This window comes from Somniosus microcephalus, chromosome 4, assembly GCF_052327205.1.
Source record: "Somniosus microcephalus isolate GS21.2 chromosome 4, FLI_Smic_1.0, whole genome shotgun sequence".
In the NCBI taxonomy this organism is placed as follows: domain Eukaryota; kingdom Metazoa; phylum Chordata; class Chondrichthyes; order Squaliformes; family Somniosidae; genus Somniosus; species Somniosus microcephalus.
The window spans coordinates 225,452,914-225,465,758 of NC_140990.1; the positions used below are offsets into that span (position 1 = coordinate 225,452,914).

The 12,845-nt window shown below is 37.5% G+C and overlaps 1 protein-coding gene across 1 annotated transcript; it reads left to right on the forward strand.

Annotated features, from left to right (window-relative positions):
• Nucleotides 1-3,119: 3,119 nt before the first annotated feature.
• On the forward strand, nt 3,120-11,994 carry mstnb (myostatin b). The gene is made up of 3 exons (XM_085985870.1): nt 3,120-5,202; nt 6,825-7,198; nt 10,375-11,994. Exons 1-3 carry the CDS (start codon nt 4,797-4,799, stop codon nt 10,753-10,755), a joined length of 1,161 nt encoding a protein of 386 aa, XP_085841996.1. The 5' UTR covers nt 3,120-4,796; the 3' UTR covers nt 10,756-11,994.
• Nucleotides 11,995-12,845: the final 851 nt, after the last annotated feature.

Below are 12,845 nucleotides of genomic sequence, written 5' to 3' on the forward strand. Positions count from 1 at the left end.
AACTTTTTTTAATACGATAAATCAATTTCAATAATGTTACCAGTATCACGGAAACGAGCTGAAATGCACAGGACTTGTATTTCAGCATTTATAAAGGAACGATATTTTCGTCACTGTCATTACATTTTGTTTGCTTTGGCAGTAATTGTTTTAATTCTGTCTTTACTAATGTTAAGCTTCTTTGGAGTGTATATCATTACTGTCCTGTGCATCAGACAGAAATGACATTTATAAAGGAAATAAATAATCCGTCCGCTCCATTTGCACCAAAGCCATAAAGATATACGGTGCGGCATTAGCTGCACAATAAAATGAAAGATTTCCAGTGAGTCGTTCCATCCTTTAATGTTAAGTGATATATTGAAATAAAATTGGATTTTCCAAAAATGCGATTGTATAATAACTGATTGTAAAGAGAGTTTTTAATTAATTCACATAATGCGCAAGTGGGGCGGTTCAGTGACAGCAGCATAGATATTTTAGAGATGACTGGAGTACTTGACTCTAGTCCATCCGTGTGTCTTTTAACTGTACCCGAAAAAGATCACGCTATAAATGCTTTTTGTTGAATTGATGTACGCAATCAAACTCATAGAACATAAGAAATAGGAGTAGGCCAGTCGGGCCTTCAAGCCTTCTCCGCTATTCAATAGATCATGGCTGATCTTCTACCTCAACTCCACCTTCCCGCACTATCTCCATATCCCTTAATACCCTTAATATCCAAAAATCTATAGTTCTCTGTCTTGAATATACTCAATGACTGAGCATCTACAGCCCTTTGGGATAGAGAATTCCAAAGATTCACAACCCTTTGAGTGAAGAAATTTCTCCTCATCTCAGTCCTAAACTGCCGACCCCTTACTCTGAGACTGTGACCCCTAGGTGCAGACTCTCCAGCCAGGGGAAACATCCTCCCTGCATCTACTCTGTCAAGCCCTGTAAGAACTTTAGATATTTCAATGAGATCACCTCTCATTCTTCTAAATTCTAGGGAATATAGGCCTAGTCTACTCAATCTCTCCTCATAGGACAATCCCCCATCCCAGGACTCAGCCTGCGTTGTACTCCCTCTAAGCAAATATATCCTTCCTTAGGTAAGGAGACCAAAACTGCACACAATACTCCAGGTGTGGTCTCACCAAGGCCCTATCTTATTTCAGTAAGACTTCTTTACTCTTATACTCCAATCCTTTTGTGATAAAGGCTAACATACCATTTGTTTTCCTAATTGCTTGCTGTACCTGCATGTTAACTTTCAGTAATTCGTGCACAAGGACACCCAAGTCCCTCTGAATACCAACATTTCCCAATCTCTCACCATTTAAAAATATTCTGCTTTTCTATTTCTCCTACCAGAATGGATAACTTCACATTTCTCCACATTATATTCATCTGCCATGTTCTTGTCCACTCACTTAACCTGTCTATATCCCTTTGCAGGCTCTTTGCATCCTCCTCGCAACTCACCTTCCCACCTAGCTTTGTATCGTCAGCAAACTTGGATACATTACACTCGATCCCTTCATCTAAATCATTGATATAGATTGTAAATAGCCGAGGCCCATGCACTGATCCTTGCGGCACCCCATTAGTTATAGCCTGGCAACCGGAAAATTACCCCTTTACTCTCTGTTTTCTGTCCATTACCCAATCCTCAATCCATGCTAATATATTACCCTCATCCCATGAGCCCTAATTTTGTGTAATAACCTCTTGGTGGCACCTTGTTGAATGCTTTCTGAAAATCCAAAAACACCACATCCACTGGTTCCCCCTTAACTATCCTGCTAGTTACAACCTCAAAAAACTCTTGGATTTCTCAACACCACATCCCTTTCATAAAACCATGTTGACTCTGCCCAATCATATTATGATTTTCTAAGTGCCCTGTTACCACGTCCCTAATAATAGATTCTAGCATTTTCCCTACTACTGATGTTAGGCTAACTGGTCTATAGTTCCCTGATTTCTGTCTCTCTCCTTTCTTGAATAGCTGGGTTTCATTTGCTAACTTCCAATAAATTAATTTAAATAATTATTTATGCTGGGATCTTGCCTATTTATCGTAAATTTACGGCGGGGTTTTTAATAGCACCATTAGCAACATCAAATTACCGATCACAACAGGACTTATATGGGTGATGCCATTCCAATGTATTCGTTTTGCTTCTTTCAATGGATCCTCTGTATTAGAGTTGAGTGTGCCTCCCAAGTTTCAAACAGGTTCTACTGACAACTGATGTTGGCGTTTCCTATTTGCTCTGAAAGATCTCGCTCAAGAATCCCTACAGAAATTTAAAAACTGTTACAGGAATTTGAAGATACACGTTTCATAAATGATGTAGTTCGCCCAATTGCCAGCAGATGGACATGTTATCCATGCACCAATCTCACACTTTCCTCTATAATTCCGCACGAGGCATAAATTTCGATTTGTGAAATAAAAATGTAGTTTTTCAAATCAAACAGTGTGTAAAATAATCGTTGGCTAATTGCGGGGGGCACGATAACAGTGTTAAACCGGCGTTCCGCCAGAAATGTAAACATCAGTCACATCATATATTCTGTGAGGCAAGAAAATGCAGAACGATGAATAATCATAAGAAATGCATCTAAAAGTTTCTAATTTGTCCTTATCTTCAATTACGTGCCTAATTACACACGTAGTTTGTTTCCCAAATCAGAGTTTATTTATTGTTTGCATTTACAAAATACTGCTATGAGATTTTTGTCTTAAACCTAAAACACCTAAAAGGGAAGATTATAGAAATACCTGAATTTTCTTATTGGACTATATTCGAAATAGTTCTTTCGGTAATATGCGTAGATGCGTTCAATGAGATACACAGAACAAATACAGGCGTTTTACAGGCGTAACCTTTCCGTCCATTCTTACATTGGAGCACGTGGTGTTTTTTCAGCGGAAAAGAGAAGCCTATGGAGAAATAACCATCAATAATTGTGTGGTAATTCCTTCGAATCGTGTTGCCTTCTTTTAATGCTGTGTGAGATACGCCTGTACTCACACTATATCCAACCAGTACCTTTCGGATTTCTTTAACAAAAGTGGCGGTGCAGTGCCAACAAATCTAATTAAGTTAATAACTTTGCTTGTTACATATTCTAGTTTCAGACTAATTGCATTTACGTGCGGAATGAGCAAAACGTTTGAAATCACGAAAGTGTACGCAGTTCCTGCAATTAAACAGCCATTTTTAAAAAATTGGTATTTAACAATCTTGTATTTTAAAAATGGCATGTCCTTTTAAGTGATATCCTAAACGTTTTGCCTTTCTTTACTACATTCTTTACAGTTACTTCTGGAATAATCTTCGAAATTGATAATAAAGAAGGGCAATTGGCTGTGAATGGTAGAGAATGACGTCACTTTTCGGGCACTTTTACTGCGTGTGTAATTGAAGATTCTATAATAATCCAGCGTTTAGTGTAGTGTTCAGACTTTAAAGGAGGTGTAAGTTTATTACCAGATGAGGAGACCTACGCAGCATATTGTGACCCTTAATGGTTCCGATCAATTTGTTCGTAACTAAAACTATAACAGCATGAGTATTTTACAGCACTTAATGGTTGACTCCAGTCTTGCACGGTTTTCTTACATGATGTATAAATACTGCGGAGCATTATTGAGAATACTGCTTCTATTGCTCATGTTATAATTTCCATACCGAATGCATGTTTGTGGGGATAATGCACGTGAACATTAACTGTCATTCATCTGCGTTTCACATAAAAAGATAACAGGCTTAAAGATTTCATGTTACTTCAAGATTTGCTTAAACATAAATTTATCACAGGAACTTAAGTTTAGTTTCTCACGGGCTTGTTGTTTCGCCATAATGTCCATTATAGCATTAGTTGTATTTTATGCGTCATGTATTGATTCTTTGTGTAAGTAAATGCCGCAATTACAGCTCATTTTTTTAACGAGCTGGAAGCGTGGAATACAACTAGTAGCCACTTTTCTAAAACAGATACTATCTGGAGATTTAATACTGTTCTTCAATCCAACTGCGTTAAAGCGCGCCAAACTACCCCGCCAGTAGCGATTTGCAAAGCTCGCACTTAGAAATGGTTAATAGTTGTCGTGTTTGTATTATTATCCGTTTTAACTCGATTTTAACGCACCGAAGAAAAAGACGATGGCAAAAATTGAGGGAGTGTTTGGATAGTGCCCAGCTGTTTATCGAAAGCGTGCAGGAATTGTTACCCAGTAAATGAGGTCAAACTTTCAGAAGACTGAACCATTTCATAATTACTAGGGGAGAGAGAGAGAGAGAGAGTGAGTGTGTGTGAGAGAGAGAGAGAATCGGTCACAATTGGGAAAGATGTTCTGTGAAAGCTGTAGAAAATTGGAAACAAAGACTACATATTACGCCTAGCAGCAGGGAATCGTGAGATTCGGCGTTCTGAAACGAAACAACTTCCTGAATCCGAGAAAAGGGGATCGCCAGACTATGCTTTGTGTGAACTGTTTCGGTTAACGTTCATTGGAATAAACAGGCGATATAAACACACGAGCGAAGTTGAAAATAATGACGCTGCGTTGCCTGTGAGTGACAGAGAAGGGTCTCAGTTCTGACAGCTAGATTCTTTGTTGGCACAGCAGCCAATCGTTGATTTTTACGACACAATAGTGTAGCCAAAGTTGTGGTATAAAAAGCCGTGTTGGAATATATGAGATTTACCAGTGTGCTTGGCCATATCCCAGCCCACCAGCCTCTAACAAACTTTTAACTGGAGGTAGAAGAGGATCCAGCTTAAGACGTGGGAACATGCAAACATCACAAGTACTCATTTACCTGGCTCTCTTTGGTGCACTTGGTCGAGTAGGTGGTAGAGATGGTGCTCACGCGAATTTGACAGATATTAAAACAGAATCGCTAGAAAAAGGGCCAGATAGTGACTATAACGTGTCCGAGTGTTCAGCTTGTAGATGGAGGAAGGAGAATAAAGCATTGAGACTGGAATCTATCAAATCGCAAATTCTGAGCAAACTGCGCCTCAAAGAAGCACCCAACATTAGCCGGGATACAGTGAACCAACTTTTACCGAAGGCTCCTCCTCTGCAACAACTACTTGATCAATATGATATCCAAGGGGATGACAATAATGACGCCTTATTAGAAGAGGACGATTATCATGCTACAACTGAAACTCTCATCACCATGGCCACGGAGCGTAAGTAGGCCAGTATATAACTATATAAGTAACATATCAGCAGTAAACTAACTATTCTCTGCAAATAACGACTGATGTAATACAACATTTCAACTTGTGCGCTGCCATAATATTTACACCTTTTGCTCTCAATTGATAGACTAATATCGCTGGTTGTAGGTTATTATGTGAGTTGCACTTAAAGCAAACGGCTCGACAAAGATTTTATTAGCCATGGAAATCGCGACCTCATTGTGATCTTTTCATCTATTCTGCTTCAAAAGGCTTCCCTTTCCTTTACAATACGCACCAGCATACTAAGGTCGTAACTCACTTAACGAGAAGTGTAAACTTTAAGGAAAAAAGAATCTTTATTTGTCCACGTTATAGCTATTCAGAAGAATTCACAAACACGCTCTGTTGGAGTTAAGCAAGGACATCTTAACTAGCAACAGTTTATATTTCCTGTACACCTGAAACTTAGGAAACCACGTTTATAACCTAGGACTATAAAAACACCATTTTTAAGAGCCAACAATGCAAAACTTAATTTGCTCTATCAAATTATATTTTAGATAGCTGTTTAGCTGAGGAGAAATTATTACTCACTCTGGGTGACCCTATGAACCTTAGCCGAGTTAGGCCCTTGCAAACGGTTCCTCAAGCTATTGCAGTGAAACAAATGAATGTAACTAATGAGGATTACGTGAGCCCTTCAGAAAGAGTTTTAATTATGCGTTTGAGCAGTTTATATTCTAACATAAAACACTGTGGCTTTCCATCACTGTTTCCAAAACAATACTTTATGTTTCTCGATATAGTTAACTGGTTTTCTTCTTGCTGAGAGAGCTGGGAAGAAAGATTCTATTGTCCCAAAGGCATATTAGTGTTCATTGTAGAGGAATAACTTAATAGCTACTAGCAAATGGTGTCATGACCTCAGTGTGTCATTAGGGTCATTTTAACTGCAAAGCATGTGACGGGTAACTGCAGCTGCCTAACTGCTCTGTCAGCCCGCGTTGGATACTAAATGCTACATCTGCAAAAATGGGGGATTAATATGCAGTCAGAAAGATAAGATTGAGACCAATTTATAGTGGATCTCTCAAATTGTTTCTATTAAATAAATGATAAACAAAAGGACATATAAATCTTCTTCAACGTGTGTTTTTATCAACTATTTGTCAAATATACATATTTAACACGTTACCTGTATATTATCAGTGTGTATATTTTATTGTATACTATTGCATTAAACAACAATTAACACCTAGCATGTTGCAAGTGAAAAATATAATCCAGCTAGCTTTTTCACAAACGTTAGATGTATATGGGGAATAGATCTTCCAACATAAACAGACATTCATTTTCTACCCATGTATTCACTCGTCTCCTTTTAAAGTCAAAATTGTACCAATCGCTTGTTTCCAACAAACACATTTCCCTAATCGGATTTACTGTTAAATGTGCATATGCAATTGCTCAAAAAATGACCACAAAATACCATCTTGACTTTTCAGTGTATGGAATTTGTTATGTGAGGTTGAAATAATGTATGGTTTTATTTTTTATTTGATTTATAATACTTGAAGGATTGAAGTAACATCATTCACGTGCACCTATTTTAAACCTCTTTGTTTAAGCTGAACCTAGTGTCCAAGTCGATGACAAACCGAAATGTTGTTCCTTCAAGATCAGCCCCAAAATGCAGTTCAATAAAGTAGTCAAAGCCCATCTCTGGATATACCTGCGACCTGTGAAGCAAACCACAACGGTCTTCATGCAGATTCTGCGACTAAAGCCAGTGGGACAAGAATGGACGAATCACACACCAATTCGCTCTTTAAAGTTCGACATTAACTCCGGCACTGGCCATTGGCAAAGTATAGACTTCAAACGCGTACTACAGAACTGGCTCAAGCAACCCGAATCGAACTGGGGCATCCAAATCAATGCGTCTGATATCAACGGCATCGATCTGGCTGTCACCTCCCCGGGAGTGGGGGAGGAAGGATTGGTAAGTGGCACTCCAATTCAACAATGCGTGCAGTACTGTAGTAACTCTAATAATATCAATTAATAAAGATGTGTAAATGCCAAACTTAACAGCTAGCCGATATAATGAAACTTGAGATGAAAACAACGCATATTTTATAAGAAATAGTAGCTTCCCTTTTGTCTAAAGGGCAACGTAAAGTATTTTGAAGGTTCTTCAGTGTAGGCCGTCACATAGTGTTCTGCTACTAAATGTTTCCATAGACATTTGCACTGAATGAATAAAGGGGTTTCTTTGGTCCACAAATCCACACACTATAATACGTTTCCAGACTTCATTCTAGGTCATTTGTTTTCCAGAGTCCTTTTTTGTGATACCTAAAACGTTTGCATTTGAAGTTAAACTTGGTTAAATAAAATCAGATAAAACAATTGTCTTAGAATAATGTCACCGATCATTTATTAAGCTGTCATATTTGGTATCTTGATTTATTGCAACGTTTAAAAAGTAACACACGTGGAAAAACGCGCATGGCAATACCTTTCTGATCCTAATCGACCTCAGGATTTGATAACGATCTATGTGACTTTGGCTAAGGAACATCTAAGAAAGTATTTTGTATTGATGAGTTCCTTTCACATCACTTCTTCAGATAGTAAATGAGAATAGAAGATGTAACCATCATATTTAATAACATTTAACCTCCCACAGTCCTCTTACATTAGTTTTATGAAATCCAAGGTATACCCAATAAATAATTCGAAGTAACTGAACTGTGCTGTAAACAAGATGAGTCTTTCGCCATTTCCTGTTTGTGAAAAAGGTACTTTTCTTCCTAACAGAATGATACGCACGTGGGATATTTAATATGATTAAAATAACACAACTCCAGGACCAACAGGAGTTAGAGTACGTATTTTGCTGGGGCGAACGCGACTAAGTTGCGTCTTAGAATATATTTGGCTAACATTATTTTCAAAATTCCAAAAACTGTATAGCAAAATGTTAAAGACTTTAACGATATAACGTAAACACAATCTATTATGTCACGTAAAGTATTTTATTAGTGTCGTCTGGTGATATTTAAGCATTTGCAATAGGTGTTTGAAGGACACACTTGAAAAAAAACAGAATATACTTTTACTCTGTTCAATTTTGATTTATTAAACTTTTATTCTGTTTAGTTTTTGATTTAATACAACAAATAATGTTAGACAGTATTAGTAGGGCATAAATAATGTGAGGTGTATAATTTTATTTCCCAATTTTCTCTTTGCACTTTGCAAACCCAATTGTGGGTTGAATTCACTCTGCTTCAATGCAATGGCTTTGCTCTGAGCACCGAGTAATCTGCCAGCAAAACGCTCACAGGAAAAAAAACTAAAATAGATATCAAAACAGCTTCACATATCTGAAAGAGAATTTTCGGGGGAAATTGTAATTTGACGGCAATACTGTAGGCGTTTTTTAAGAAAAAGTATTCATAATTTATAAATTTAGCGTTATTTGGTGTTCTCACATCGTGATGGGAATTTAGTCTTGGATTCCCCCACCACCCCATCAACAATAGGTAGCAAAACGTACAGAATATTAGCATTAAAAATGCATGCTTAGAGAAAAAATCTGAAAGATTCCCATATATGCCCCTACATGATGCCTTGTGCCGTTCCAGATGGGTAGAACCTTGTGCAAATCTTTCATAGATAAGGGGTTCCGATGACATCACAAACAACGATACTCCAGGGACATGGGGGTGTTTAGAAAGATTATCTGAACAGGAAATTGTCCAAATGAGGGTGCACAATTTAAATTTAAAATGACTACTGCCTTATCAAATAACTAGTTCCTCCAAAGGATCTGTCCAGTAAGATAAATTGAGATATCTAAAGAGCAAAATAATGAAAATACTTCGAATTAGTGTTGTTCTCCAAGAGCATGCCTGGGTCAGAAGTGGCCTTCACCCAAATTATTGTATCTGCAAGCTGTTTTCTAAAAAAACATTTTGAGAGAAAGTTAAAGACATAATTTCGTACTTACCGCAAACTTTTGTGATATAGTTTATGAAATTGACTTTTCCTAGTGCGGTATCCATCACGCTTTAAAAATAATCATTTTTTATCAGCTCTCATTAACTTTATCGATGCATTAATGATGATAGTGTAATTTGAACGATGGATAACATGTATTTTTGAACTATTTTATCCCTGTTTATAAAATAACTATATAAAGTGGACATTCCTTGCACTATATTTACAAGAAGGCCAAATGCGCAATTCAGAATTAAACTTGACAAATATAAGTCACTCTATAAAATATAGGAACAGGGAAACTCATTAGTATAACCAAACCTTATTAATTTCCAGCCACCAATTAAAAATGTAAGTATTCTGCTTCGAATAACTTTATTCTCATTTTCAAAATTATATCCAGCATGTTTAATTCTAATATACGTTTCTACGTTATGTGATACTTTTAGAAAACGCTGGTGACATTTTTGCAGATCCCTAGTTCCCTTTAGCCAGAGGTTAGTCCAAATGGAGACATGTCCTTGCTCTTACTCTTAGCCTTTATTCATTGCTGCAGAATATTTGAATAAAAGATTAATAGTGTTCAATATATTCATTTCTTAGAAGCAGGGAAAGGGTTATTCTGCTTCAAAGATTTAAAGATTAGTGGCCGTGGTTGCAAAATCCAGATTAAGCAGCACTAATACCCAAATAAATTGAAATCAAAATTGTGTTTGCCAAATGCAAAAAGAAAATGGGAAATCAAATGATACGATAGTCCAGACGCCAGACGTATTACAAACCTCAAATGTACTTTGTATTATGTCTTGGATAATACAGTTAACCACAGCTAAATAAAAACGACTTAATCAGCATTAAGACAAAAAGTATGTTTCTGTGAGGATACGGGGGCGGGTCAGACCATTTGCTCTCATGCGGCCCCGATAGGTGGGACTTTTCATGGAATCTCCTGCGATAGAGTTCAATTTCTGCTCATCATTCGCGAATTCCTCAGTCTTCCTAAGGGGCTCTATTAGTTTTAGTGCCGGATTTTATATTTTGACTGAATACTAAAGCAGAAATGCAACTCTACACTGTATTTTCTTTCTGCGGTTCCGAAAGGATAGGAATAGCGTGCACGTGTTGGAGATTACGAGTTTGCTTTAACACTGTTTCGTTTTATTTCAACAGCAACCGTTTCTTGAAGTAAAGGTGACGGAAACGTCAAAACGATCCAGAAGGAATCTTGGCCTTGACTGTGATGAACATTCAACTGAATCGCGCTGTTGTCGTTATCCCCTCACTGTAGACTTTGAGGCTTTCGGTTGGGACTGGATAATCGCGCCCAAGAGATACAAAGCCAATTACTGCTCAGGACAATGCGAGTACATGTTCCTGCAAAAATTCCCACACACCCACCTCGTACAGCAGGCCAACCCTAGGGGTTCGGCGGGACCCTGCTGCACCCCGACGAAGATGTCCCCTATAAATATGTTATATTTTAACGGAAGAGAACAAATCATCTATGGAAAAATCCCAGCAATGGTAGTGGATCGTTGTGGCTGCTCCTGAGAACGACCAAAAAGACATGATGCGTCCCTACAACTGGACGTGCGAAATACGGTCGTGTCAACGATTTTCTGCATCACCCAGTACTGTGCAATAGGCAAAGAAGAGATTATATTTGTGTTGCTCCCAAAAAAGACTGATAACACGGGCCGAACGAGAACAGCAAGATTCCAGCACACACAACGAATTCAATGGTCCGGTCCACTGTTCCATTTCAAACAGGAGGAGCGAGTATACATTTCTAGCAAGACCACAACATCCCATACAAATTCATCCAAATCTGAATATGTACGAACAATTTCAATTCCAACTTTGACGAATTAATTAATTATAAGGCGTTCCGGTGTATAGAAAAATGCCGTTGCATGTGTTTAAAATGAGTTCAGAAGTCTTCTGACATTGACTTGACGCTTCATTTCTCAGATCAGAGAGTTACTTGGTCATCAACCAATATATAAACTGTATTCGTGTATTTACAACTTCAATATTTAACTCTTGGTTCAGATAAACAGGAGCATTTACATTAACAAGTCGTCTGAACTACTCTAAACTTGAATTTTATGCATTGGCATTACGGGAAAGATGGACTGTCTTTCGAAGCTAACAGAAGCACTATGTCTGTGGACAATGTTTAAGGCAAAAGGCACAGGAAAACCACAAGTCTGATAAGTGTTAAGACCGTGTTTGAATTCTGCCTTGGCAACATTACAGTTTGCACTACGGCAAGCCAATAGAGAGAAGTAAATTGGTTGCTACAAAGTTGTAAAAACTGAATTTGATATGACTGCTTACGTTCGTTGAATAATGTGTACATGGCATTCTTTTTGTAAATGTTCTTTTTTTTCCTTTTCATCTTTTTCCATGGTTGGTATGATATAACATGTCTACGAAGAGCAAGATTCGATACAATTTACATTACGTGCTCAATGAATAAAGGTGCTTGCTTTTGCTGTATCTCAAGTAAAACACACAACAGAAAACACACTAGAGAAAAACAGTATGAAGGAAAAGGACTGATGAGTTGTGCCGATTATGAGCACGATGCGGTATTGCAATGGGTGCACTGTCGTGGTGATCTCTTTTCTTGAAGTCCAAGAAAGGTAACAGCGGTTGATGACAGAATAGAGTCTCGTGTAGAATAAGATATTGTACAGAATCATCCTTGTACATTATTCGGCTCGGGTCATTATATCATTCACGTTAAAAGCAATTATTTTATTAAATATACAACTTTAAAACATGCTATTTTGCAAGATATTTTGATTTTATTTTAAAATATGTGTTGTAAAAAGATCATCTAAAGGTCTTTCCAAATACTGCGTGCAAAATCGGTTGTATCAATAATGAGGGTGTTGCTCAACAAATTGGCCAAATATATCCACACCAAAACATTTCCATCCCCTTCTCTTCACTCACATTTGGTAGTAACGTCTGTTTAAATTGGCCGGACACTTCTCAATCTGCTGATAAATTCTCCATCAACACAGACAAAACATTGGATCATCAGCACAAGCAAAACAGACCTACAGCCAAATTAAATAGCGTAACATAAAAATTGCATACTTTCTGATTTCATGCATATATACAGCAGAGCGAGAGAGAGATGGCATATGTTATACAATAGGATATCTGAATCCAAACATATCTCTAGGGCATCGATATTGTAGTCTGGCAACCGCAATCCTAGATTTATGAACACTTTGTGTTACATAAATAACAAAACTATCTTCAATTTACACCAGAGGTTACCAACTGATAAATGTGCGCCCAAGTTTCAATTAGTATCTCTTTTATATAAGTTAATAACAAGATTAATAGTAAAATCGGACATAAAAAATTGCGGTAAAATCAGAGGCGCATTCAATGGAGGTTATAGGCGATCACCTTAGGATTGGTAATTTAAACCAGCAAACAACAAAAATAAACTGATTCAAAAATATCCGTCCAGTAATGCTTACATTACGCACTCAGAGAAAGGGCTGCCAACACTCCAAGTTTGTCTTAGAGTCTCCAGGAATTAAATATTAATCTCCTGGACACGGCTGTCAGCAAACCAGGGGAAAACAAATCATAGAAATTGTGTGTTTTTTCAT

Coding starts and splice junctions, on each gene's coding strand:
- mstnb (XM_085985870.1), top strand. CDS start 4,797: ATGCAAACATCACAAGTACTCATTTACCTGGCTCTCTTTGGTGCACTT. Junction 5,203..6,824: donor CATCACCATGGCCACGGAGC/GTAAGTAGGCCA, acceptor TCTTTGTTTAAG/CTGAACCTAGTGTCCAAGTC. Junction 7,199..10,374: donor GAGTGGGGGAGGAAGGATTG/GTAAGTGGCACT, acceptor TTATTTCAACAG/CAACCGTTTCTTGAAGTAAA.